Source organism: Bombina bombina, chromosome 5 (genome assembly GCF_027579735.1).
Source record: "Bombina bombina isolate aBomBom1 chromosome 5, aBomBom1.pri, whole genome shotgun sequence".
NCBI lineage: Eukaryota > Metazoa > Chordata > Amphibia > Anura > Bombinatoridae > Bombina > Bombina bombina.
This window is the reverse complement of record NC_069503.1, coordinates 436,397,956-436,425,143: the sequence shown is the minus strand read 5'-3', so window position 1 is coordinate 436,425,143 and position 27,188 is coordinate 436,397,956. Positions and strand designations below refer to the sequence as shown.

General features: G+C 41.5%; 1 protein-coding gene across 4 annotated transcripts in view; it reads left to right on the top strand.

Annotated features, from left to right (window-relative positions):
* The window catches only part of DNAJC13 (DnaJ heat shock protein family (Hsp40) member C13), a 709,325-nt gene that overhangs the window by 432,052 nt on the left and 250,085 nt on the right, over positions 1-27,188 (top strand). For all 4 annotated transcript variants that reach the window (XR_008402530.1, XM_053714290.1, XM_053714292.1 and 1 more), the window contains 3 exons: positions 22,048-22,201; positions 24,497-24,600; positions 24,677-24,836. Coding sequence is in view for 3 of the 4 variants with exons in the window: in XM_053714290.1 (XP_053570265.1) it covers positions 22,048-22,201; positions 24,497-24,600; positions 24,677-24,836 (418 nt within the window). In the remaining variant the exon portion in view is untranslated. The remainder of the gene's footprint in view (positions 1-22,047; positions 22,202-24,496; positions 24,601-24,676; positions 24,837-27,188) is intronic.

Below are 27,188 nucleotides of genomic sequence, written 5' to 3'. Positions count from 1 at the left end.
AGGCTGGAACAAAGGAAAGCAGGCCAGGAAACCTGCCACTGCTACCAAGACAGCATGAAATGCGGGCCCCCGATCCGGGACCGGATCTGGTGGGGGGCAGACTCTCTCTCTTCGCTCAGGCTTGGGCAAGAGATGTTCTGGATCCTTGGGCGCTAGAAATAGTCTCCCAAGGTTATTCTCTGGAGTTCAAGGGGCTTCCTCCAAGGGGGAGGTTCCACAGGTCTCAGTGTCTTCAGACCACATAAGAAGACAGGCATTCTTACATTGGGTAGAAGACCTGCTAAAAATGGGAGTGATTCATCCTGTTCCATTAGGAGAACAAGGGATGGGGTTCTACTCCAATCTGTTCATAGTTCCCAAAAAAGAGGGAACGTTCAGACCAATCTTAGATCTCTAGATCTTGAACAAGTTCTCAAGGTTCCATCGTTCAAGATGGAAACCATTCGAACACTTCTTCCTTCCATCCAGGAAGGTCAATTCATGACCAAGGTGGATTTCAAGGATGCGTATCTACATATTCCTATCCACAAGGAACATCATCGGTTCCTAAGGTTTGCATTCCTGGACAAGCATTTCCAGTTCGTGGCGTTTTCTTTCGGATTAGCCACTGCTCCTAGGATTTTCTCATAGGTACTAGGGTCCCTTCTGGCGGTGCTAAGACCAAGGGGCATTGCTGTAGTACCTTACTTGGACGACATTCTGATTCGAGCGTCGTCCCTTCCTCAAGTAAAGGCTCACACGGACATTGTCCTGGCCTTTCTCAGATCTCACGGATGGAAAGTGAACGTGGAAAAGAGTTCTCTATCTCCGTCAACGAGGGTTCCCTTCTTGGGAACTATAATAGACTCCTTTGAAATGAGGATTTTTCTGACAGAAGCCAGAAAAACAAAACTTCTAGACTCTTGTCGGATACTTCATTCCGTTCCTCTTCCTTCCATAGCGCAGTGCATGGAAGTGATAGGTTTGATGGTAGCGGCAATGGACATAGTTCCTTTTGTGCGCATTCATCTAAGACCATTACAACTGTTCATGCTCAGTCAGTGGTATGGGGACTATTCAGACTTGTCTCCGAAGATACAAGTAAATCAGAGGACCAGAGACTCATTCCGTTGGTGGCTGTCCCTGGACAACCTGTCATAAGGGATGACCTTCCGCAGACCAGAGTGGGTCATTGTCACGACCGACGCCAGTCTGATGGGCTGGGGCGCGGTCTGGGGATCCCTGAAAGCTCAGGGTCTTTGGTCTCGGGTAGAATCTCTTCTACCAATAAATATTCTGGAACTGAGAGCGATATTCAATGCTCTCAAAGCTTGGCCTCAGCTAGCGAGGGCCAAGTTCATACATCAACCATCAGGGGGGAACAAGGAGTTCCCTAGCGATGGAAGAAGTGACCAAAATCATTCTATGGGCGGAGTCTCACTCCTGCCACCTGTCTGCTATCCACATCCCAGGAGTGGAAAATTGGGAAGCGGATTTTCTGAGTCGTCAGACATTGCATCCGGGGGAGTGGGAACTCCATCCGGAAATCTTTGCCCAAGTCACTCAACCGTGGGGCATTCCAGACATGGATCTGATGGCCTCTCGTCAGAACTTCAGAGTTCCTCACTACGGGTACAGATCCAGGGATCCCAAGGCGGCTCTAGTGGATGCACTAGTAGCACCTTGGACCTTCAAACTAGCTTATGTGTTCCCGCCGTTTCCTCTCATCCCCAGGCTGGTAGCCAGGATCAATCAGGAGAGGGCGTCGGTGGTTTTGATAGCTCCTGCGTGGCCACGCAGGACTTGGTATGCAGATCTGGTGAATATGTCATCGGCTCCACCATGGAAGCTACCTTTGAGAGACCTTCTTGTTCTAGGTCCGTTCGACCCACTCCAGCTGACTGCTTGGAGATTGAACGCTTGATCTTATCAAAGCGAGGGTTCTCAGATTCTGTTATTAATACTCTTGTTCAGGCCTGAAAGCCTGTAACCAGAAAAATTACCACATAATTTGGTATATCTGTTGGTGTGAATCTGCAGGATTCCCTTGGGACAAGGTTAAGATTCCTAAGAGTCTATCCTTCCTTCGAGAAGGATTGGAAAAAGGATTATCTGCAAGTTCCTTGATGGGACAGATTTCTGCCTTGTCTGTGTTACTTCACAAAAAGCTGGCAGCTGTGCCAGATGTTCTAGCCTTTGTTCAGGCTCTGGTTAGAATCAAGCCTGTTTACAAAATTTTGACTCCTCCTTGGAGTCTCAACCTAGTTCTTTCAGTTCTTCAGGGGGTTCCGTTTGAACCCTTACATTCCGTTGATATTAAGTTATTATCTTGGAAAGTTTTGTTTTTGGTTGCAATTTCTTCTGCTAGAAGAGTTTCAGAATTATCTGCTCTGCAGTGTTCTTCTCCTTATCTGGTGTTCCATGCAGATAAGGTGGTTTTGCGTACTAAACCTGGTTTTCTTCCAAAAGTTGTTTCTAACAAAAACATTAACCAGGAGATAGTTGTGCCTTCTTTGTGTCCTAATCCAGTTTCAAAGAAGGAACGTTTGTTGCACAACTTGGATGTAGTTCGTGCTCTCAAATTTTACTTAGCAGCTACTAAGGATTTCAGACAAACTTGTCTTTGTTTGTTGTTTATTCTGGTAAACGGAGAGGTCAAAAAGCAACTTCTACCTCTCTCTCCTTCTGGATTAAAAGCATTATCCGATTGGCTTATGAGACTGCCGGACGGCAGCCTCCTGAAAGAATCACAGCTCACTCCACTAGGGCTGTGGCTTCCACATGGGCCTTCAAGAACGAGGCTTCTGTTGATCAGATATGTAAGGCAGCGACTTGGTCTTCACTGCACACTTTTTCTAAATTTTACAAATTTGATACTTTTGCTTCTTCTGAGGCTATTTTTGGGAGAAAGGTTTTGCAAGCCGTGGTGCCTTCCATTTAGGTGACCTGATTTGCTCCCTCCCTTCATCCGTGTCCTAAAGCTTTGGTATTGGTTCCCACAAGTAAGGATGACGCCGTGGACCGGACACACCTATGTTGGAGAAAACAGAATTTATGTTTACCTGATAAATTACTTTCTCCAACGGTGTGTCCGGTCCACGGCCCGCCCTGGTTTTTTTAATCAGGTCTGATAATTTATTTTCTTTAACTACAGTCACCACGGTACCATATGGTTTCTCCTATGCAAATATTCCTCCTTAACGTCGGTCGAATGACTGGGGTAGGCGGAGCCTAGGAGGGATCATGTGACCAGCTTTGCTGGGCTCTTTGCCATTTCCTGTTGGGGAAGAGAATATCCCACAAGTAAGGATGACGCCGTGGACCGGACACACCGTTGGAGAAAGTAATTTATCAGGTAAACATAAATTCTGTTTTTCTTCCTTGGCTTTCAGTCGAATGACTGGGGGGTGGAATTAAGGGGGGAGCTATATAGACAGCTCTGCTGTGGTGCTCTCTTTGCTACTTCCTGTTAGGAAGGACAATATCCCACAAGTTAGGATGAATCCGTGGACTCGGTACATCGCAAAAGAAAGAAATTTATCAGGTAAGCATAAATTTTGTTTTCTTTCATGTCATTGGCAAGAGTCCATGAGCTAGTGACGTATGGGATATACAATCCTACCAGGAGGGGCAAAGTTTCCCAAACCTCAAAATGCCTATAAATATACCCCTAACCACACCCACAATTCAGTTTTACAAACTTTTCCTCCAATGGAGGTGGCGAAGTAAGTTTGTGCTTAGAGTCTACATTGATATGCGCTTCTCAGCATTTTGTAGCCCGATTCCTCTCAGAATACAATGAATGTCAGAGGGATGTGAAGGGAGTATCACCTATTGAATGCAATGGTTTTCCTTGCGGGAGATCTATTTCATAGGTTCTCTGTTATCGGTCGTAGAGATTCGTCTTCTACCTCCCTTATTCAGATTGACAATATACTCTCATATTCCATTACCTCTACTGATAACTGTTTCAGTACTGGTTTGGCTATCTGCTATATGTGGATGGGTGTCTTTCGGTAAGTATGTTTTCATTACTTAACACTCTCAACTATCTCTGTCCAAAATCAATGGATTCAGAGTATTGTTTCTCAAGGGTACCGAATAGGATTCAGAGTAAGACCTCCTGTGAGAAAAAATTTTTCTCTCACGCATCCCAGCAAATCCAGTAAAGGCTCAGGCTTTTCTGAAGTGTGTTTCAGACATGGAGTTTTCAGGGATAATCTTACCAGTTCCGTTTCAGGAACAGGGTCTGGGGTTTTATTCAAATCTATTCATTGTCCCAAAGAAAGAAAATTCATTCAGGCCAGTTCTGGATCTGAATCATTTTGAGGTTTGGGAAACTTTGCCCCTCCTGGTAGGATTGTATATCCCATACGTCACTAGCTCATGGACTCTTGCCAATATGAAAGAGAATTAATTTATCTGGTAAGTTCTTACATAAATTATGTTATTTATTTCCTTCCTAAGATAGGGAGAGTCCATGGCTTATTTCCTTACTGTTGGGAAATACAAAACCTGGCCACCAGGAGGAGGCAAAGACACCCCAGCCAAAGGCTTAAATATCCCTCCCACTTCCTCACTACCCCAGTCATTCTTTGCCTTTCTTCACGTTAGGAGGTGGCAGAGAAGTGTCAGAAGATTCGGAGAGTCCTGAAAAAGGGTATCTGCCCTTCGAGATAGGACTGGAGTTTTAAGTAGTCATGTCAACCTCTCAGTGAGAGTATTGATGAAAGTTAGAGTCTGGAGATGCAGGGAAAGTTTTTCTGCAAAACCATGTAGCCTACTGCTGACAGCTCCTAAGCAATCAGTGTTGACGAGTTTCACTGCCCTTTTTCTCTCACTCAAGTCCATGTCCGAAGCACTGCTATAAGACTGTCACACTTGAGAGGCTGTGGTCTGTTCCACAGCATGGATCCTGGATATCAGCTACTAATACACTTGGTGATGGCGGGCGTCACTAGGGTACTTATAAGAGGCGCCTAGGGGCAAATAAAATTGCCACAAAATGGATGTGGGTAATGAGTAGTATGTTAGGATAACTAGATGATTCAATGAACCAACAATAAAACAACGGCAATATGTGAGAATATAAATGTGCAATAGGAGACAACAATAACCAAAGGGCAGGTATATATGAATATACAAACTTAATAGTCCAATAAGTAATTGGTTTAAAGAAGTCCTTATATGCAAATCCAGAGGGTATAAAATGAGGTGCATCCAGGATAAGTAGGCCGCTCCTCCAGGGTGTCTTGCCACAACACAGGAAAGAGAATCTAAGAGGAACAGAATAGAGGGCGCCACATGGTGCAGATCATAAACAACTTTAAATGGTGAGCGGTAAGATAAGTTAAATCCTACTCACACAGAGTAAAGAACAGATGTGCAGTACCAGAAGTCCGGAACCATACGTCGTCCGGTAGACCAGAAGAAGATATCACCAATGGGAGTCCTCGTCTCACCAGGGAGAGTCCAGAGATACCCAGAATGGAGTGGTCAGGATATGCCAATGGAGCGGGAGTCAGTGGGGATCAACCAGCAGGTCCAGAGGTTCAATGCAACGTGTGAAAGAAGTCCAGGGAATATTTCACCAAGGACAAATATAATGAGTCAGCAGCAGATGGAGAGTTAAAAAAAGGATTAAAATTTATTATAATAATAAAAACAGCAACGCGTTTCTCAGTGCTACACACTGTTTCATCAGGCTAGCCTGGGAATATTTCACCAAGGACAAATATAATGAATCAGCAGCAGATGGAGAGTTAAAAAAAGGATTACAATTTATTATAATAATAAAAACAGCAACGCGTTTCTCAGTGCTACACACTGTTTTTATTTTTATAATAAATTTTAATCCTTTTTTTAACTCTCCATCTGCTGCTGATTCATTATATTTGTCCTTGGTGAAATATTCCCAGGGCTAAAACTTTGGTGTGGCTGTCAGTGGCAAATTGTGGGCAGTGGTGGCAGCCATGGGTGCAAGTGATGGCTAAAAGTGCCTCCCTCCCAAATCTGTCGCACTAGCCATGGGCCTTGTTGGCCTAGGCCATAATACGTCCCTGACTGTACCTCTTGAGGATAGTTCTTTGTTCAGAGAGCCGATGGATAAGAAAATGGAAACCTTTCTGAGAAAGATGTTTCAACATACAGGATTTTTGTTTCAACCGGCGGCTGCAGTTGCCGGAGTGGTTACCTACTGGTGCAACTCTTTTTCAGAACTCATTGAGATGGAGTCTCCCCTCGAGGATATTCAAGACAAAATTAAATCTCTGAGAATTGCTAATTCTTTTATCTGTGATGCAAACATGCAAATTATTCACCTAAATGCAAAGGCCTCTGGCTTTGCAGTCCTAGCCCACCGGGCGCTCTGGTTGAAGTCTCGGTCTCTGGATATGATTTCTAAGTCCAGACTCCTTTCTCTTCCCTTCAAGGGAAAGATTTTGTTTGGTCCAGGCCTGGACTCCTTTATTTCTACAGTTACCGGAGGCAAGGGTACCTTCCTACCGCAAGATAAGAACAAGTCTAAGGGACGACAATCTTCTAATTTTCGTTCCTTTCGTCCTGACAAATCCCAACGACAAAAATCCTCCTCCATGCCCCAGCAACCCAAGAGTACTTGGAAGCTGGCTCAGTCCTGGAATAAATCCAAGCAGAATAAGAAGCCCGCCGAAAAGGGATGAAGGGGTGGCCCCCAATCCGGGATCGGATTGTGTAGGGGGCAGACTGTCTCTTTTTTCCAGAGGCCTGGTTCAAGGACGTACAGTGTCCGTGGTTCCTGGAGGTGGTATCTAAGGGATACAAGATAGGCTTCAAATCTCATCCACCCAGGGGCAGATTCCTTCTCTCGAATCTGTCTACCAGACCAGAAAAGAGGGATGCCTTTCTAGGGTGCGTTCGGGATCTATCCTCCTTAGGAGTTGTTGTCCCGGTGCCTATCGAAGAAAGAGGTTTAGGGTTTTATTCAAACCTTTTCGGGATCCCAAAGGAGGGAACTTTCCGCCCAATTCTGGACCTAAAGTGCTTAAAGGGACAGTATACACTCATTTTCATATAACTGCATGTAATAGACACTACTATAAAGAATAATACGCACAGATACTGATATAAAAATCCAGTATAAAACTGGTTAAAAACTTACTTAGAAGCTGTCAGTTTGGCTCTGTTGAAAAGGTAGCTGGAAAGCCCACTGCAAGTGACAAATAAGACACTCCCCCCCTCCCCCTTCTTTTGCATATGAAAAGACCCTTTACACAAACAGGAGCAAGCTGGAGTAGGTAGTCGAGCGTATTCACATAAAACTTTGGGGCTTGGTTAGGAGTCTGAAAATCAGAGCAATGTTATTTAAAAATAAGCAAAACTATACATTAATTTAAAAAAAAAACTTTATGGGCTATATAAATAGATTATCTACAAAACATTTATGCAAAGAAAAAATGAGTGTATAATGTCCCTTTAAACAAATTTCTAAGTGTCCCTTCCTTCAAGATGGAGACAATAAGGTCCATCGTTCCTTTAATTCAGGAAGGCCAGTTTATGACCACTATAGATCTAAAGGACGCTTACCTTCATGTTTCAATCCCCAGGGAACACTTTTTCAGTTCCTCAGGTTTTCATTCCTGCACCATCACTTACAGTTCATTGCCCTTCCATTTGGCCTAGCTACTGCTCCAAGAATCTTTACGAAAGTTCTGGGGGCTCTTCTAGCCATTGCCAGAACTCAGGGTATTGCAGTAGCGCCATACTTGGACGATATTCTGGTGCAAGCACCATCCTTTCGTCTTGCAGAAGAATTCTCGGAGTCCCTTCTCAGTCTTCTTTAATCACATGGATGGAAGATAAACTTGGAAAAGAGTTCTCTTATCCCAAGTAACAGTGTGGAATTTTCTGGGTACTATAATAGACTCCATAACCATGAGGATATTTCTAACAGACCAGAGACGTTGCAAGCTAACTTCGTCATGTCTTGACCTTCGGACCTTGAGTCCCTCTGTGGCTCAGTGTATGGAGGTGATTGGTCTCATGGTGTCCTGCATGGACATCATTCCTTTTGCTAGGTTCCGTCTCAGGACCTTTACAACTGTGCATGCTGCAGTGGAACGGCAATCAGATCTGTCTTAACAGATTGTATTAGACAGCCGGTTTAGAGAATCGCTCTCTTGGTGGCTCTGTCCAGATCATCTGTCCCGAGGGACATGCTTCTTAAGACCATCCTTGAAGATTATGACTACTGATGCAAGCCTATCCGGATGGGGAGCTGTTTGTGGGGCCAGGAAGGCACACAGGTTGTGGACTTAGGAGGAGTCCTCCCTCCCGATCAATATTTTGGAACTACGGGCAATCTTCAAGGCCTTGAAGACTTGGCCACTTCTGGGTTCGTCCCAGTTTATCAGATTCCAATCAGACAATATAACCTCGGTGGCTTACATTAACCATCAGTGGGGAACGAGAAGTTCCTTGGCGATGAGGGAAGTATCTCAGATTCTGGAGTGGGCGGAGGACCACAGCTGTTCACTTTCAGCGATCCACATTCCGGGTGTGTTCAACTAGGAGGAGGATTTTCTCAGCAGGCAATACTTCCATCCAGGGGAATGGTCTCTCCATCCCGAGGTGTTTGCAGAGATATGCAGCAAGTGGGGGATGCCGGAGATAGATCTCATGGCGTCCCGTCTCAATACCAAGCTACCCAGGTATGGGTCGAGGTTGAGGGATCACCAAGCGGATCTAATAGATGCAATAGCAGTACCCTAGGTGTTCAAACTCATATCTTTTTCCTCAATTACCGCTTCTTCCTCGAGTGGTGGCCCACATCAAGCAGGAGTGAGTATCAGTAATCCTGATTGCTCCATTGTGGCCGCGAAGGACGTGGCTGACTGCGTGGAGATTGACCGCTTAGTCTTAGCAAGAGAGGTTTTTCTGAGAGTGTCATTGATACACTTATTCAAGCTAGTAAACCAGTTACTCGGTGTATCTACCACAAGGTGTGGAGGACCTACTTACTCTGGTGTCAAGAGCGTGGTTTTTCCAAGCACAGAGTTAAGGTTGCCAGGATCTTATCTTTTCTCCAGGATGGGCTGGAGAAGGGCCTTTCTGCTAGTTCCCTGAGGGGACAGATTTTGGCCCTGTCGGTTTTATTGCACAAGAGATTGGCTAAGCTTTCAGACGTGCAGTCCTTTGTTAAGGCTCTTATTAGGATCAGACCTGCGTTTAGATCTGGGGCTCCTCCTTGGAGCCTAAATCTTGTTCTTCAGGTTTTGCAACAGGTTCCGTTTGAGCCTCTGCATTCCGTTGACATTAAATTGTTATCTTGGAAGGTTCTCTTTTTATTGGCTATTGCCTCTGCGCGCAGAGTTTCTGAGATGTCTGCTTTGCAATGTGAGCCTCCGTATCTGATTTTTCATGCAGATAAGGCAGGTTTAAGTACTAAATTAGGTTTCCTTCCTAAGGCTGTGTCAGATCACACATCAATCAGGAGATTCTGGTTCCTTCCTTGTGTCATAATCCTTCTTCATCGAAGGAACGCTTACTTCACAATTTGGATGTTGTTCGCATCTTGAAGTTCTATCTTCAGGCTACTAAGTAGTTTAGACTATCTTCTTTGTTTGTTTGTTGTCTATTCGGGGAAGCGTAAGGGGCAGAAGACTACTTTGACTTCCCTATCTTTTTGGTTAAGGAGTGTCATCCGCTTAGCTTATGAGACAGCGAGACCTCCTTACATACCTTTTTTAAAATTTTACAGGTTTAATGTTAAGCAGCTTCCGGGAGCAAAGTTTTGCAGGCTGTGGTGCCCTCAGAATAGGGTCCGCCTCTTCCTTTTTGTTTCCTCCCGTTATTCATTCAGTGTCCTCTGGAGCTTGGGTATAGTTTTCCCAACAGTAAGGAATGAAGCCATGGACTCTCCCTATCTTAGGAAGGAAAACATAATTTATGCTTACCAGATAAATTCCTTTCCTTACGAATAGGGAGAGTCCACGGCCCCCGCCCATTTTTTCTTGTCTATGTGAGGTCCCCTATTATTTATTTTATTTTTCTGGCACCATTTATACCCTTATGTTTCTCCTACTTTTCCTTGTTCCCTCTGCAGAATGACGGGGGTAATGAGGAAGTCGGATGGATATTTAAGCCTTTGGCTGGGGTGTCTTTGCCTCCTCCTGGTGGCCAGGTGTTGTATTTCCCAACAGTAAGGAATGAAGCCGTGGACTCTACCTATCCAGAAGGAATGGAATTTATCTGGTAAGCATAAATTATGTTTTTGTCAAATGAGTATATTGGTATATTGTTGTATGTTTATTCTTTTCATTCTATTTATTGTTTATTCTTTTTATTCTATTGATTTCCCTGTCCTCCAGAACAAAATAATCCTTGCTGACCATTCACAAATTAATATTCAGATATAGCACAAACTATTTGCACATGGGCAGACTGGGGTAGCCTGTACGCTAGTATTACCTAATGGTGGTTTAGCACTAATTCAACTTGGTTACTGTTGCAAATAATTATTTGCCTATCATGATTGTTGATGCCAAACTGATAATCTACCTTTTAAAAATATGTGACACCATAGAAGCTTAGGGAGGGAAAAATAAATAAAAGCTTGCATAAATTGCCTTAAAGTATTAACCCAAGCCTAGCTGGGAGAATGTGAAAGAAACACATTTTTAGATGTATTTTTCAACAAAAGACAGCAAAATAAATACTTAATGTATATTGCATTAATGAAACATTTATGCGTTGTTGAAATGTCAAGTTTAATGGTCCTTTTTTAAAGGGACGGTCAACACCAGAATTTCTGTTGTTTTAAAAGATAGACAATACCTTTATTACCCATTGCCCAGTTGTGCATAATCAACACAGTTATAATACACATTTTACCTCTGTAATTACCTTCTATGTATGCCTCTGCAAACTGCCCCCTTATTTAAGTTCTTTTGACAGACTTGCATTTTAACCAATCAGTGCTGACTCCTAGGTAACTTCACGTGCGTGAGCTCAATGTTATTTATATGACACTCATGAACTAATGCCTTCTAGTGGTGAAAAACTGTCAAAATGCATTCAGATTAGAGGCGGCCTTCAAGGTCTAAAAAATTAGCATAAAAGATAAACAAGGGGTGCCAACATAGTGTAAATTGCATACACAACAAAATATAAAGGTGATGTGCAATAAACTACTCACAAAAAAAGTGGCACCTTACGTGAATAAGGTGCAAGAAAGCAGGCTGACATTCAAATACCAGCAGTCAGTATGCTGGAGGTCTCACCCAGGGGACCTATGGAATCTGGACATGCGTCTGGAAGGTAGCACCCACGTTCCTTGGGGCAAGTAGCCGGACAAAGTGAACTGCAAGCTGGTATGTGCTCCCCCGCTACGCTCACACAGCCGAGACAAGCAGTGTTTATTTTGCAACGCAATTCTCAGTCTATTCCAGACCGTTTCATCAGGCAACTGAATAGACTGAGAAACGCGTTGCAAAATAAACACTGCTTGTTTCAAACTGCGACCCGGTTTTTCTGCTTCTTCTGCGATTCCTTTGTCCCGTTGACAGGACATTTGCCACTGAACTTTTCACGTACTGACATAGTCAGTTTTGGAGACGAGTCTCGGCTGTGTGAGCGTAGCGGGGGAGCACATACCAGCTTGCAGTTCACTTTGTCCGGCTACTGGCCCTAAGGAACGGGGGTTCTACCTTCCAGACGCCTGTTCAGATTCCATAGGTCCCCTGGGTGAGACCTCCAGCGTACTGACTGCTGGTATTTGAATGTCAGCCTGCTTTCTTGCACCTTATTCACGTAAGGTGACACTTTTTTGTGAGTAGTTTATTGCACATCACCTTTATATTTTGTTGTGTATGCGATTTACACTATGTTGGCGCCCCTTGTTTATCTTTTATTCTAGACATCCTGACCCATTACACCGAGGGACACAAGAGGAGCACGCCAAATACCTAAGTACACTATATCCTTATTTTTAGATTGGACACTTATAACACAAATTTGTTTTGGACATTTGAGATGAACTTTTGATTTTCGAACTTTCACCATTAAAGCGTATGTCACTTTATATACTGTTGAGTATTTGATTATTTTTGACTGATTTTTTACATATTTTGTGTTTTCACATTTATTACATTGGAATTCATATTTGCTTTTATTTTACACTTGTTTTTATTCACTGTTTTGAATAACTCCATTATGCTTATGGGTATTAATTAACAGGTTTATCAGTGTTTTCCAGCGCATCCTCTTAGTTTTTCCTTTTAGGAATTACTTTTATATAACAAAAAAATTAGCATATGAACCTACTTAGGTCTAGCTTTCAACTAAGAATACCAAGATAACAAAGCAAAACTGGTGATAAAAGTAAATTGGAAAGTTGTTTAAAATTACATGCCCTTTTATGAATCATAAAAATTTATTTTGGACTTGACTTTCCCTTTAAGTTTTCATTTCTCTGCACAAGATCCCTTTGTATCTACATATTTAACTTATCTTAAACACTGCCAAACCTCCTTATCTTTTTTATTTAACTCTTTCACTTCTAAGCCTTTTTTACACCCCTTGTGCTAAGCCAATTTTTAGCTTTTTAGCTACTTACATTTAACCCCTTTAACCCCAAGAAAAACTTGACCAAAGTACCTGAGAATTTTAAGCATTTTTTCTAGTTAATTTGGAAATAGCAGACATGCATGGGTTTGAAAATATTTATTGGCAGGCCGCTAATTGCAGCTGCCCACCACACTTAAAATTCCTGGTAGTGAATGGGGTTAATCCGCTTGTAAAGTTATTGTTGCTCTAGTGTAGCGATTATCTCCCCCACCCCCTGTTCCCTCCCAAACAGCTCTCTTCCCTCCTCCCCCCTTCCACTTGTCACCACCATCATAGGTACTGGTAGATAGTCTGCCAGTATGCAGCTTTGGACTTTTTTTTTCTTCTTTTTTTTATATTTATTTTATATTTTTATTTCTGTAGTGTATGGGGTCCCTCCTCACCATTTCACCTCCCTGATCCCCTCCCACTGACTACTGTCATGTTTGTTATTGGCAGACAATCTGCCAGTAATAAACTATGTAATTTTTTTATTTTTTTTTATATTCTATTGAATTATGTTATATATTTCTGTAGTGTTGTGCCCCCCACCCACTCCCCCCAAGATCAATGTTTTCCTTAGCATAGAGTCCTCTTCCCCCTTCAACCCTTACTGTTTCATGAGTGACCCACATAAATTATATATTGTTTTTCTTCAGCAGGCCAAACATATTCGGAATGTACCATTATTATATTTATATTCCATGGCATGTGAGATAGCTGCAGAATATGTTAAAAAAACATAATCAGATTTTAGTAAATAATATTGAATATTATCATCAAGGGTAGCCACATATGAAATAGGGTCCCATACGGATTTTGGGGGTTATAATATAAACTAGAGAGGCCCCTTTGTTCAGTACAGAAATAAAAGCACCATTTTCTTGCAAGTTAATTAACTTGCAAGAAAACTTGAACCTTCCTATGGAAACATTAGTCATTTGAGTTAGATTTAAATGCCTAGCTACTGCTGACTCTTTAACAAATTCCTTAGTGTCCCTAATGTGTTCCCTTACGCTCGATCTTAGCTCTCTGGAGGTTTGTCCTACATACTGTAGGGAACAAATTTTACATTCTAGGAGGAAGACCACAAAAGTATTTGTTACTGTATTCTTAAAACCATTCCCTATCTGCAGTACCCACAAGTAATGCAAAGACCAAGTACCTTTCCTCCTAATCCAATCACTCATTTCCAAATCTCCTGTGCATACTAAACTTTAGCCTTGTAGATAGCGTAGATGGTCTCTTGGTGTCAAATTTACACTTGTCAGTGAGTTTAAGGCAACATCATCACTCAAAATATTCAAGTTCTTTTTCAAGATTGAACAAGTCTGATATAATTGGCTAGAATATTCTGTAGAGAAAACTACTGTGTCTTGAGTCATAGCATCCTTCCTTCTAGGCCCTAAGATCAAATCAGACTGTGTCTTCATTTTTATTTCCTCAAATGTGCACCTTAATTGTTTGTCATCATATCCCCTGAGTTTTAAACGTTCAATAAGAGCTATGGCCTGTTTTTGAAAAAGTGTTTCATCATTGGTGTTTCTACGTAAACGCATAAACTGTCCTCTGGGGATCGAGCGCACCAAATGTGGTTGATAGCATGATTTTGAGTGCAAAATGGTGTTCCCAGCTGTCAGTTTACGAAAAGTATCACTAACTATGATACTGTTCGCACCATCCCCTTTTAAACTCAAATCAAGGAAATTTATTGTTTCTTCCTGTACTTCACCAACAAATTTTAAATTAAGATTATTGCAATTAAGATACTCTACAAATGCAGTAGTATCAAATGGTTCTTTAACAATAAATATAAGGTCGTCTATGAAACGCATATAAAAAAACTCTTTGGTCTTTAAAGGGATTTATATCATTATACAAATACAGATTTTCCCACTATCCAACAAATAAGTTTTCAAACGAGGGGGCAAACTTTGCCCCATCGCCGTGCCCCAAATCTGCAAAAATAATTATCTATTAAACATAAAAAAGTATGCTTGAGTAGGAATTCGATGATTTCACACAAGAACAGTTTGACTTCATCAGAGCACCTAGTATTGGTGTCCAAAAATATTTTATAGCTTGGATACCTGATGACTGTGGTATACTGGAGTAAGAGAGGCAGCATAAACCACTACCCATCTAAACCCCAGTTTACATTCAATATTCTGTAAAAGATGCAGAAAATAAGTAGAATCCCTCAGATAGCTCCTTAGATTTCTCACCAAAGGCTGTAAAATTGAGTCAATCCACTCTGACGTAGGCTCAAATAATGACCTAATCTCAGAAATTATGGGACGTCCCGGTGGATTAGTTATATTCTTGTGGGTCTTTGGCAAATAGTGGAAAGTAGGAATCCGAAGACTCTTAGGTATCAAATACTCAATTTGATCTTTGGTGAGAAGTCCCAATGTTGCTGCTTGAGCAAGTACCGTTTGTAACTTAGATTTAAATACAGTAGTTGGATTGGTGTTTAATTTCCTATAAGTATGAACATCACTTAATTGCTTTAGACTTTCAGAAACATAATCATCCCTATTCAGTGAATGAAGGTAGAAATTTAAAGAAAGCCAATTCAATGTTTCCTATGTTTTTAATTTACACACTCCCTTACAAATACAATGTACCCTTATTGACTTCCTCACTCTTTGTTTCAACTCTCCCACCTTTTAGTTTGTACATTTGTAATGTTGAGAGCTTCTCTACCTGCAGTGTACTTTATGTTAAAGGGAACTTACTAATGATGTTTGTGTAAGGAGGCAGGACTTTCTTATCATTTTGTTCGTTTGTTGAAAAATATAATATCACTCTGTCCAAGCGTGCAATTTACCACTTTATAGTGCTGTATACATTGTAATCACTTTATAAATTAAAAATAATCTCAAGTTTTTCCAAGATAACATAATATACAGAAAAGGTTGTGTGGTTGAAACAGAGCATTTCATTTTTGTTAGAAATTAATATTTAGTGGCTTGATTTCTAACACTTAATATTCTTAGATGTTTTGAAAACCGTAATGGCTGGGCAAAATATGTATTTCAAGAGGCAGAACTTAGTTAGTGGTTATGCTTTCAGGGTTTTTTCAGATGGACAAACATCTCCAGTCCTTGAGGATAATGATTAGATATTTCTGACTTAGGTCATATTCCATTCTAAACCTTACATCCGGTTGTTATGTTTAGTACCTGGATATCATGGACTTTATCTTGACATTGTCATCATTTCTCCTGTTAAGTGTAGTCAGTCCACGGGTCATCCATTACTTATGGGATTATATCTCCTCCCTAACAGGAAGTGCAAGAGGATCACCCAAGCAGAGCTGCTATATAGCTCCTCCCCTCTACGTCATACCCAGTCATTCTCTTGCACCTAACTAATAGATAGGACGTGTGAGAGGACTGTGGTTATTAAAATTAGTATTTATTTCTTCAATCAAAAGTTTGTTATTTTAAACAGCACCGGAGTGTGTTGTTTTTTCTCAGGCAGCATTAGAAGAATCTACCTGAGTTTGTGTATGATCTTAGCGGTCGTAACTAAGATCCATTTGCTGTTCTCGGCCATTCTGAGGAGTGAGGTAACTTCAGAACAGGGGACAGCGGGCAGGGTTCACCTGCAAGTAGGTATGTTGCAGTATATTATTTTCTAAGGAATGGAATTGACTGAGAAAATACTGCTAATACCGATATAATGTAAGTGCAGCCTTAAATGCAGTAGTAGCGACTGGTATCAGGCTGATATGTATGTATGTTTAAACTGAGGTATTTCTGGGGAATGGAATTTCACTAAGAAAATACTGTATACATTTAATTTGTATTGAGCCCCCACTGCAGTGAAAGCGACTAGCAGCAGGCTTATTAATATCATTTCATAATTTTATTTAAAAAAAAAAAAAAAAAAAAAAACGTTTACTGGCATGTTAATCGTTTTTCTCTGAGGTACTTGGTGATAAAACTTTTTGGGCATTATTTTTCCACATGGCTGTCGTTTATTATGAATAAATTCAGTTTACTAAGCTTCCCCACTGTTGTTATATGAGTGGGAGGGGCCTATTTTGGCGCTTTTTTGCGCAGTAAAAATTCTGTCACAGTCTAACTATTTCTTCCTCCATGATCCAGGACGTCTCTACAGAGCCCAGGGGTCTCCAAAACTAGTTTTGAGGGAGGTAATCACTCACAGCAGACCTGTGAGACTGTGCTTTTGACTGTGATAAAACGTTTATATTAATCTGTTATCCGTTTTTTGGGTACTAAGGGGTTAATCATCCATTTGCTGGTGGGTGCAATCCTTTGCTAACTTAATGCATTTACTGTGAAAATTTGGTTGCTATAACTATTTTGGTTCATTGTTATTTCAACTGTGACAGTTTCTTTGTGCTTCTTAAAGGCACAGTAACGTTTTTTATATTGCTTGTAAATTTATTTGAAAAGTATTTTCCAAGCTTGCTAGTTTCATTGCTAGTTTGTTTAAACATGTCTGACACAGAGGAATCTCTTTGTGCAATATGTTTAAAGGCCAATGTGGAGCCCAATAGAAATTTGTGTACTAATTGCATTGATGCTACTTTAAATAAAAGCCAATCTGTACATGTAAAGAAAATTTCACCAGACAACGAGGGGGAAGTTATGCCGACTAACTCCCCTCACGTGTCAGTACCTTCGTCTCCCGCTCAGGAGGTACGTGATATTGTGGCGCCAAGTACATCAGGGCGGCCCATACAAATCACTTTGCAAGACATGGCTAATGTTATGACTGAAGTATTATCTAAATTGCCAGAATTTAGGGGTAAACGCGACCACTCTGGGGTGAGAACAGAGTGCGCTGATAATAATAGAGTCATGTCTGATACTGCGTCACAATTTGCAGAACATGAGGACGGAGAGCTTCATTCTGTGGGTGACGGATCTGATCCAAGTAAACTGGACTCAGACATTTCAAATTTTAAATTTAAGCTTGAGAACCTCCGTGTATTGCTAGGGGAGGTGTTAGCGGCTCTGAATGATTGTAACACGGTTGCAATTCCAGAAAAATATGTAGGCTGGATAAATATTTTGCGGTACCGACGTGTAGTGACGTTTTTCCTATACCTAAAAGGCTTACAGAAATTGTTAACAAGGAGTGGGATAGACCCGGTGTGCCTTTTTCTCCCCCTCCTATATTTAGAAAAATGTTTCCAATAGACGCCACCACACGGGACTTATGGCAGACGGTCCCTAAGGTGGAGGGAGCAGTTTCTACTCTGGCTAAGCGCACCACTATCCCGGTGGAGGATAGCTGTGCTTTTTCAGATCCAATGGATAAAAAGTTAGAGGGTTACCTTAAGAAAATGTTTGTTCAACAAGGTTTTATATTACAACCCCTTGCATGCATTGCGCCTGTCACGGCTGCGGCGGCATTCTGGTTTGAGTCTCTGGAAGAGACCATTAGCTCAGCTACATTGGATGAGATTACAGACAAGCTTAGAGTCCTTAAGCTAGCTAATTCATTTATTTCCGATGCCGTAGTACACTTAACTAAACTTACGGCTAAGAATTCCGGATTCGCCATTCAGGCACGCAGAGCGCTGTGGCTTAAATCCTGGTCAGCTGATGTGACTTCTAAATCTAAATTGCTTAACATTCCTTTCAAAGGGCAGACATTATTCGGGCCCGGTTTGAAGGAAATTATCGCTGACATTACTGGAGGTAAGGGCCATGCCCTGCCTCAAGACAGAGCCAAACCAAGGGCTAGACAGTCTAATTTTCGTGCCTTTCGTAACTTCAAGGCAGGAGCAGCATCAACTTCCTCCGCTCCAAAACAGGAAGGAACTGTTGCTCGCTACAGACAGGGCTGGAAACCTAACCAGTCCTGGAACAAGGGCAAGCAGGCCAGAAAGCCTGCTGCTGCCCCTAAGACAGCATGAAGTGAGGGCCCCCGATCCGGAAACGTATCTAGTGGGGGGCAGACTTTCTCTCTTCGCCCAGGCTTGGGCAAGAGATGTCCAGGATCCCTGGGTGTTAGAGATCATATCTCAGGGATATCTTCTGGACTTCAAAGCTTCTCCCCCAAAAGGGAGATTTCATCTTTCAAGGTTGTCAGCAAACCAGATAAAGAAAGAGGCGTTTCTACGCTGTGTACAAGACCTTTTACTAATGGGAGTGATCCACCCAGTTCCGCGGTCGGAACACGGACAAGGGTTTTACTCAAATCTGTTTGTGGTTCCCAAAAAAGAGGGAACCTTCAGACCAATCTTGGACTTAAAAATCCTAAACAAATTCCTAAGAGTTCCATCGTTCAAAATGGAAACTATTCGGACAATCTTACCTATGATCCAAAAGGGTCAGTACATGACCACAGTGGATTTAAAGGATGCCTACCTTCACATACCGATTCACAAGGATCATTATCGGTACCTAAGGTTTGCCTTCCTAAACAGGCATTACCAGTTTGTAGCTCTTCCCTTCGGGTTAGCCACGGCTCCAAGAATCTTTACAAAGGTTCTGGGCTCTCTTCTGGCGGTACTAAGACCGCGAGGAATTTTGGTAGCTCCATACCTAGACGACATTCTGATACAAGCGTCAAGTTTCCAGACTGCCAAGTCTCATACAGAGTTGGTTCTGGCATTTCTAAGGTCGCATGGGTGGAAGGTGAACGTAGAAAAGAGTTCTCTTTTGCCACTCACAAGAGTTCCCTTCTTGGGGACTCTTATAGATTCTGTAGAAATGAAAATATACCTGACAGAAGACAGGTTAACAAAACTTCTAAATGCTTGCCGTGTCCTTCATTCCATTCAACACCCGTCAGTGGCTCAATGCATGGAGGTAATCGGCTTAATGGTAGCGGCAATGGACATAGTACCTTTTGCTCGCCTGCATCTCAGACCACTACAATTGTGCATGCTAAGTCAGTGGAATGGGGATTACTCAGATTTGTCCCCTATGCTGAATCTGGATCAAGAGACCAGAGATTCTCTTCTATGGTGGCTTTCTCGGCCTCATCTGTCCAGGGGGATGCCCTTCAGCAGGCCAGATTGGACGATTGTAACAACAGACGCCAGCCTCCTAGGTTGGGGCGCGGTCTGGAATTCCCTGAAGGCTCAGGGATCATGGACTCAGGAGGAGAGTCTCCTTCCAATAAACATTCTGGAATTAAGATCAGTTCTCAATGCTCTTCTGGCTTGGCCTCAGTTAGCAACTCTGAGGTTCATCAGGTTTCAGTCGGACAACATCACGACTGTGGCTTACATCAACCATCAGGGAGGGACAAGGAGTTCCCTAGCGATGATGGAAGTCTCAAAGATAATTCGCTGGGCAGAGTCTCACTCTTGCCACCTGTCAGCGATCCATATCCCAGGCGTGGAGAACTGGGAGGCGGATTTCCTAAGTCGCCAGACTTTTCACCCGGGGGAGTGGGAACTTCACCCGGAGGTATTTGCCCAACTGCTTCGGCGTTGGGGCAAACCAGATCTGGATCTCATGGCATCTCGCAAGAACGCCAAGCTTCCTTGTTACGGATCCAGGTCCAGGGAACCGGGAGCGGTTCTGATAGATGCTCTAACAGCACCTTGGGTCTTCAACATGGCTTATGTGTTTCCACCATTCCCGATGCTTCCTCGACTGATTGCCAGGATCAAACAGGAGAGAGCATCAGTGATTCTAATAGCGCCTGCGTGGCCACGCAGGACCTGGTATGCAGATCTAGTGGACATGTCGTCCTGTCCACCATGGTCTCTGCCTCTGAGACAGGACCTTCTGGTTCAGGGTCCTTTCAAACATCCAAATCTAATTTCTCTGAAGCTGACTGCATGGAGATTGAACGCTTGATTCTGTCAAAGCGTGGATTCTCGGAGTCAGTGATTGATACCTTAATACAGGCTAGGAAACCTGTTACCAGGAAAATTTACCATAAAATATGGCGTAAATACTTGCATTGGTGCGAATCCAAGAGTTACTCATGGAGTAAGGTTAGGATTCCTAGGATATTGTCTTTTCTACAAGAAGGTTTAGAAAAGGGTTTATCTGCTAGTTCGTTAAAGGGACAGATCTCAGCTCTGTCCATCCTTTTACACAAGCGTCTGTCAGAAGTTCCAGACGTTCAGGCTTTTTGTCAGGCTTTGGCCAGGATTAAGCCTGTGTTTAAAACTGTTGCTCCGCCATGGAGCTTAAACTTAGTTCTTAACGTTTTACAGGGTGTTCCGTTTGAACCCCTTCATTCCATTGATATCAAGCTGTTATCTTGGAAAGTTCTGTTCTTAATGGCTATTTCCTCGGCTCGAAGAGTCTCTGAGTTATCGGCTTTACATTGTGATTCTCCTTATCTGATTTTTCATTCAGACAAGGTAGTTTTGCGTACTAAACCTGGGTTCTTACCTAAGGTAGTCACTAACAGGAATATCAATCAAGAGATTGTTGTTCCTTCATTGTGCCCTAACCCTTCCTCAAAGAAGGAACGACTTCTGCACAATCTGGACGTCGTCCGTGCCCTGAAATTTTATTTGCAGGCAACTAAAGATTTTCGACAAACTTCTTCCCTGTTTGTCGTTTATTCTGGACAAAGGAGAGGTCAAAAGGCTTCGGCTACCTCTCTCTCCTTCTGGCTTCGTAGCATAATACGTTTAGCCTATGAGACTGCGGGACAGCAGCCTCCTGAAAGAATTACAGCTCATTCTACCAGAGCTGTGGCTTCCACTTGGGCCTTTAAAAATGAGGCCTCTGTTGAACAGATTTGCAAGGCTGCAACTTGGTCTTCACTTCACACCTTTTCAAAATTTTACAAATTTGACACTTTTGCTTCTTCGGAGGCTATTTTTGGGAGAAAGGTTCTTCAGGCAGTGGTTCCTTCCGTGTAAAGGTCCTGCCTGTCCCTCCCGTCATCCGTGTACTTTTAGCTTTGGTATTGGTATCCCATAAGTAATGGATGACCCGTGGACTGACTACACTTAACAGGAGAAAACATAATTTATGCTTACCTGATAAATTCCTTTCTCCTATAGTGTAGTCAGTCCACGGCCCGCCCTGTTTTACGGCAGGTCTAAATTTTAAATTAAACTCCAGTCATCACTGCACCCTATAGTTTCTCCTTTCTCGTTTGGTTTCGGTCGAATGACTGGGTATGACGTAGAGGGGAGGAGCTATATAGCAGCTCTGCTTGGGTGATCCTCTTGCACTTCCTGTTAGGGAGGAGATATAATCCCATAAGTAATGGATGACCCGTGGACTGACTACACTACAGGAGAAAGGAATTTATCAGGTAAGCATAAATTATGTTTTTTGTCAATGGTCTTACTAGTGAGAGGCACCTTGCCCAACCTCTGCAGGATTTGACTGTGCCCTGTGTCTGCTAAGTGATTTTAAGGTGGTTTCCCTTGGGTGCTAAATACATATATTTATTTGTTCAGGTTTGGAGTGACCGTGCATGAAGTCCGATCCTTCCCTGTTTGTTTTTCTCTTTTGGTGTTAGTTGTGTGAATAAATAAAAAAATAGATTTATATATTATCAATTTGTTTCTAGGTTTCACCAGGATCATGCTCGCTCAAATTTGATCTGGAATTTTAAAACCCGGGAGGAGCTGAGAGACACCCTGGAGGCTGAAATGCGAGCATTTACAGTGGACCGGGAACTTGGGAGTTTGAATGTGATTTCATGGAACCATCATGAATTTGAGGTAAATATGTAACCAATAAAGACAAACATTTGATCTATTTAAAATTGTGTTATATGTAAATTGCCAGTAGTCAGCTGGTAACAAAAAGACGTCTCTCTCTGTATGTTTGAGCTAATTAGCAACTTTTTTCCAGATTTCTTGCCACCATTTATTTTGTGTTAGTATCTTTTTTAGTGCATTCTGTAAAATTAGATTAGTATTTTATTGAAAATTTTGCTTAAAAGTAGATATGCCTTTGAGACTTAAAAACACTTTTTGTGTCAAAATGTTGTAAGCTGCATGCCAATTCCTACAAAAATAAATATTGGTATTATAAGTGTTCAGGATAAAATGTGTTTTTTCCAACTATTTTTTTATTTTTTTTAGTTATCATTGATATTATATTTTAATGAAACCTTTCTTTGTTTTAAACAACTTTCCAATTTACTTCTATTCAATTAGCTTCATTCTCTTGGTTACCTTTTATTTAAAGAGCAGCACTACTGTGAGCTAGCTGAACACATCAGTAAGCCAGTGATGAGGTATATATGTGCAGCCACAAATCGGCAGCAAGCCCCAACCTTCTGAGTCTATTTAGGTATGTGTTTCAACTAGAGCTGCAACAACTAATCGTCATAATCGATAATAATCGATTATGAAAATAGTTGTCAATGAATCTCATAATCGATTAATCGATTAGTTGGTTTGCAATTAGTTGGTCTGTGCACAACACCAGCTGCTTCACTCCAATGAACTCCTGCATATGGTATTGTGTTTTATGGTTATGTCCTTAGCCTAAAGGACGTCTACAGAGGTCTACTTTTCACTTTTTCAGGACAGTATAAGTTTACAACTACCCCTGGCTTATGTGCAACCTAGATATAATAGTCATCATTTGGATTGTTTATATTAAATCTGGTGATTTGGACCTATGCTTTTCATGATATAGTGCCAAGCTTATTGTTTACACCTTGCCCCTAGTTTGATGGGAGTTATTTAAATTGATGTGCACTATTATCTGTTTGCACAATTATTAGCATATTGCTTGCTATTGCTGATTATATGTACTGTATAAATAAATGTGTAAGGCTTTGTCCTGTTATTGATATACAGTCCTTAGCGCTTTTGATTTTGTATTTTATTGTTTTTTTTTTATATTTTTAATAAATTGTGATATGTACCAGATTCCACCTTTGTAAGTCTATATTCGTTATTTTTAGAGCGGACTAGATATTTCCCAGAACCTTATAGCTGGTTATTTACCATTGCATATAGATATTCAAGATATTTTTATGTTAGAATGAAGTCAAGGGTTACTTTATTGAGAGGCCCCTTGCCAAGGTAGAAAACACTTAGCATTGGTGAAGAGCTAATAAAGATAAATATCCCACTTTGGTGAAATTTGCAAAACCCTACTTATACACCTCAACAGCCTTTTCTCTGCTGCAGGAAATATAGCTGCAGAGAACCAGACTTAGCCAGAAGCATGTGGACATGTTGAGATTTTTGCATTTCAATGCAAAGTTTCTGAAAGAGTGAATAACAGAATGTTATTAACAGTGATAGTCTCTTTCTAGTTCTACCTCTTTTCAAACAGTTTATGGTTTTGTTTTGTTTAATTATAAAACTGTGCTCTGCTGTTTAAAAATTGAAGAAACAGTTGTGTTAATGTAAAGTTTTAGTCTGAAGTTTATATTTGTAACACTCATTATGTGGATTTTATTTAAAACATAGAAAACTATTATTGATTCTCTTTTTATCCGATTAGTCGATTAATCGAAAAAATAATCGGCCGATTAATCGATTATGAAAATAATCGTTAGTTGCAGCCCTAGTTTCAACAAAGGATACCAAGAGAATGAAGCAAACTAGATAATAGAAGTAAATAGGAAATTTGTTTGAAATCAGATGTTCTATCTTAATCATGAAATATTTTTTGTGGGTTTCAGGTCCCTTTAATTGTCCATATATGCTATGCCTATATAAAATTAGCTAATTAACTGTAGTGTTCCTTTAAGACATTTTTTTGGGGGGGGAGAATAAAAAAAAGTTTTTTATTTTCTGCTCCGATTTTTTTTTTTAATGTCTTCTTCTTAAATGCAATATGATGATAAAACAAGTTTAAAACATACACACACAATAAACACCCCTTAAAATGTCCTCTAGTTCTTGATTGGTCAGAATTTGCAATGCATGACAAAGAAATTTGGCTTTTCTCTATGTTTAAAATTGAGTGGGCTAGTGAACAGTTTTATTTGATTGGTAAACTAGACTGACAGATTGAATGGTTCATTCATGTACATTTATTTTTGTTAGGTGAAGTATGAGTGTCTTGCTGATGAGATTAAAATAGGGGATTATTATCTTCGTTTGCTTTTGGAAGAAGATGACAACGAGAATTCCAGTGCAATAAAACAATCGTAAGTAAACTTATCAAGCACTGACTATATTTAACGTCTTCAAATAAATGTAGTGCTAAAATATTTCTTTCTGCAGGTATGAATTTTTTAATGAGCTGTATCACCGGTTTCTCCTCACCCCTAAAGTGAACATGAAGTGTTTATGTTTACAAGCCCTGGCTATTGTGTATGGGAGGTGCCATGAAGAAATTGGACCATTTAGTGACACTAAATATATTATTGGCATGCTGGAGAGGGTGAGCATATTGATATTTATTTATTTTTTAGTCTAATTGATCTCGACATCAGAATAAAGTGAAAATTGGGACACAATATTAAAAGCTAAGATACTGAAAGTTTTAAAATAAATTAATTTTTAATTTGGGCCTCCTTTTCCAGTGGAATGGTCTTCCAACAATAGACCCAACATACATTTGATGTTATGGGAAGTGGGTGTGAAATGTGGATGTGCTTCACTGGGTAGGACTGAAAAGCAATCATTACATTATAAAAAACAGAATTTATGTTTACCTGATAAATTACTTTCTCCAACGGTGTGTCCGGTCCACGGCGTCATCCTTACTTGTGGGATATTCTCTTCCCCAACAGGAAATGGCAAAGAGCCCAGCAAAGCTGGTCACATGATCCCTCCTAGGCTCCGCCTACCCCAGTCATTCGACCGACGTTAAGGAGGAATATTTGCATAGGAGAAACCATATGGTACCGTGGTGACTGTAGTTAAAGAAAATAAATTATCAGACCTGATTAAAAAAACCAGGGCGGGCCGTGGACCGGACACACCGTTGGAGAAAGTAATTTATCAGGTAAACATAAATTCTGTTTTCTCCAACATAGGTGTGTCCGGTCCACGGCGTCATCCTTACTTGTGGGAACCAATACCAAAGCTTTAGGACACGGATGAAGGGAGGGAGCAAATCAGGTCACCTAAATGGAAGGCACCACGGCTTGCAAAACCTTTCTCCCAAAAATAGCCTCAGAAGAAGCAAAAGTATCAAACTTGTAAAATTTGGTAAAAGTGTGCAGTGAAGACCAAGTCGCTGCCCTACATATCTGATCAACAGAAGCCTCGTTCTTGAAGGCCCATGTGGAAGCCACAGCCCTAGTGGAATGAGCTGTGATTCTTTCGGGAGGCTGCCGTCCGGCAGTCTCGTAAGCCAATCTGATGATGCTTTTAATCCAAAAAGAGAGAGAGGTAGAAGTTGCTTTTTGACCTCTCCTTTTACCGGAATAAACAACAAACAAGGAAGATGTTTGTCTAAAATCCTTTGTAGCATCTAAATAGAATTTTAGAGCGCGAACAACATCCAAATTGTGCAACAAACGTTCCTTCTTTGAAACTGGTTTCGGACACAGAGAAGGTACGATAATCTCCTGGTTAATGTTTTTGTTAGAAACAACTTTTGGAAGAAAACCAGGTTTAGTACGTAAAACCACCTTATCTGCATGGAACACCAGATAAGGAGGAGAACACTGCAGAGCAGATAATTCTGAAACTCTTCTAGCAGAAGAAATTGCAACTAAGAACAAAACTTTCCAAGATAATAACTTAATATCAACGGAATGCAAGGGTTCAAACGGAACCCCCTGAAGAACTGAAAGAACTAAATTGAGACTCCAAGGAGGAGTCAAAGGTTTGTAAACAGGCTTAATTCTAACCAGAGCCTGAACAAAGGCTTGAACATCTGGCACAGCGGCCAGCTTTTTGTGAAGTAACACAGACAAGGCAGAAATCTGTCCCTTCAGGGAACTTGCAGATAATCCTTTTTCCAATCCTTCTTGAAGGAAGGATAGAATCCTAGGAATCTTAACCTTGTCCCAAGGGAATCCTTTAGATTCACACCAACAGATATATTTTTTCCAAATTTTGTGGTAAATCTTTCTAGTTACAGGCTTTCTGGCCTGAACAAGAGTATCGATAACAGAATCTGAGAATCCTCGCTTCGATAAGATCAAGCGTTCAATCTCCAAGCAGTCAGCTGGAGTGAAACCAGATTCGGATGTTCGAACGGACCCTGAACAAGAAGGTCTCGTCTCAAAGGTAGCTTCCAAGGAGGAGCCGATGACATATTCACCAGATCTGCGTACCAAGTCCTGCGTGGCCACGCAGGAGCTATCAAGATCACCGACGCCCTCTCCTGATTGATCCTGGCTACCAGCCTGGGGATGAGAGGAAATGGCGGGAACACATAAGCTAGTTTGAAGGTCCAAGGTGCTACTAGTGCATCCACTAGAGCCGCCTTGGGATCCCTGGATCTGGACCCGTAGCAAGGAACTTTGAAGTTCTGACGAGAGGCCATCAGATCCATGTCTGGAATGCCCCACAGCTGAGTGACTTGGGCAAAGATTTCCGGATGGAGTTCCCACTCCCCCGGATGCAATGTCTGACGACTCAGAAAATCCGCTTCCCAATTTTCCACTCCTGGGATGTGGATAGCAGACAGGTGGCAGGAGTGAGACTCCGCCCATAGAATGATTTTGGTCACTTCTTCCATCGCCAGGGAACTCCTTGTTCCCCCCTGATGGTTGATGTACGCAACAGTTGTCATGTTGTCTGATTGAAACCGTATGAACTTGGCCTCGCTAGCTGA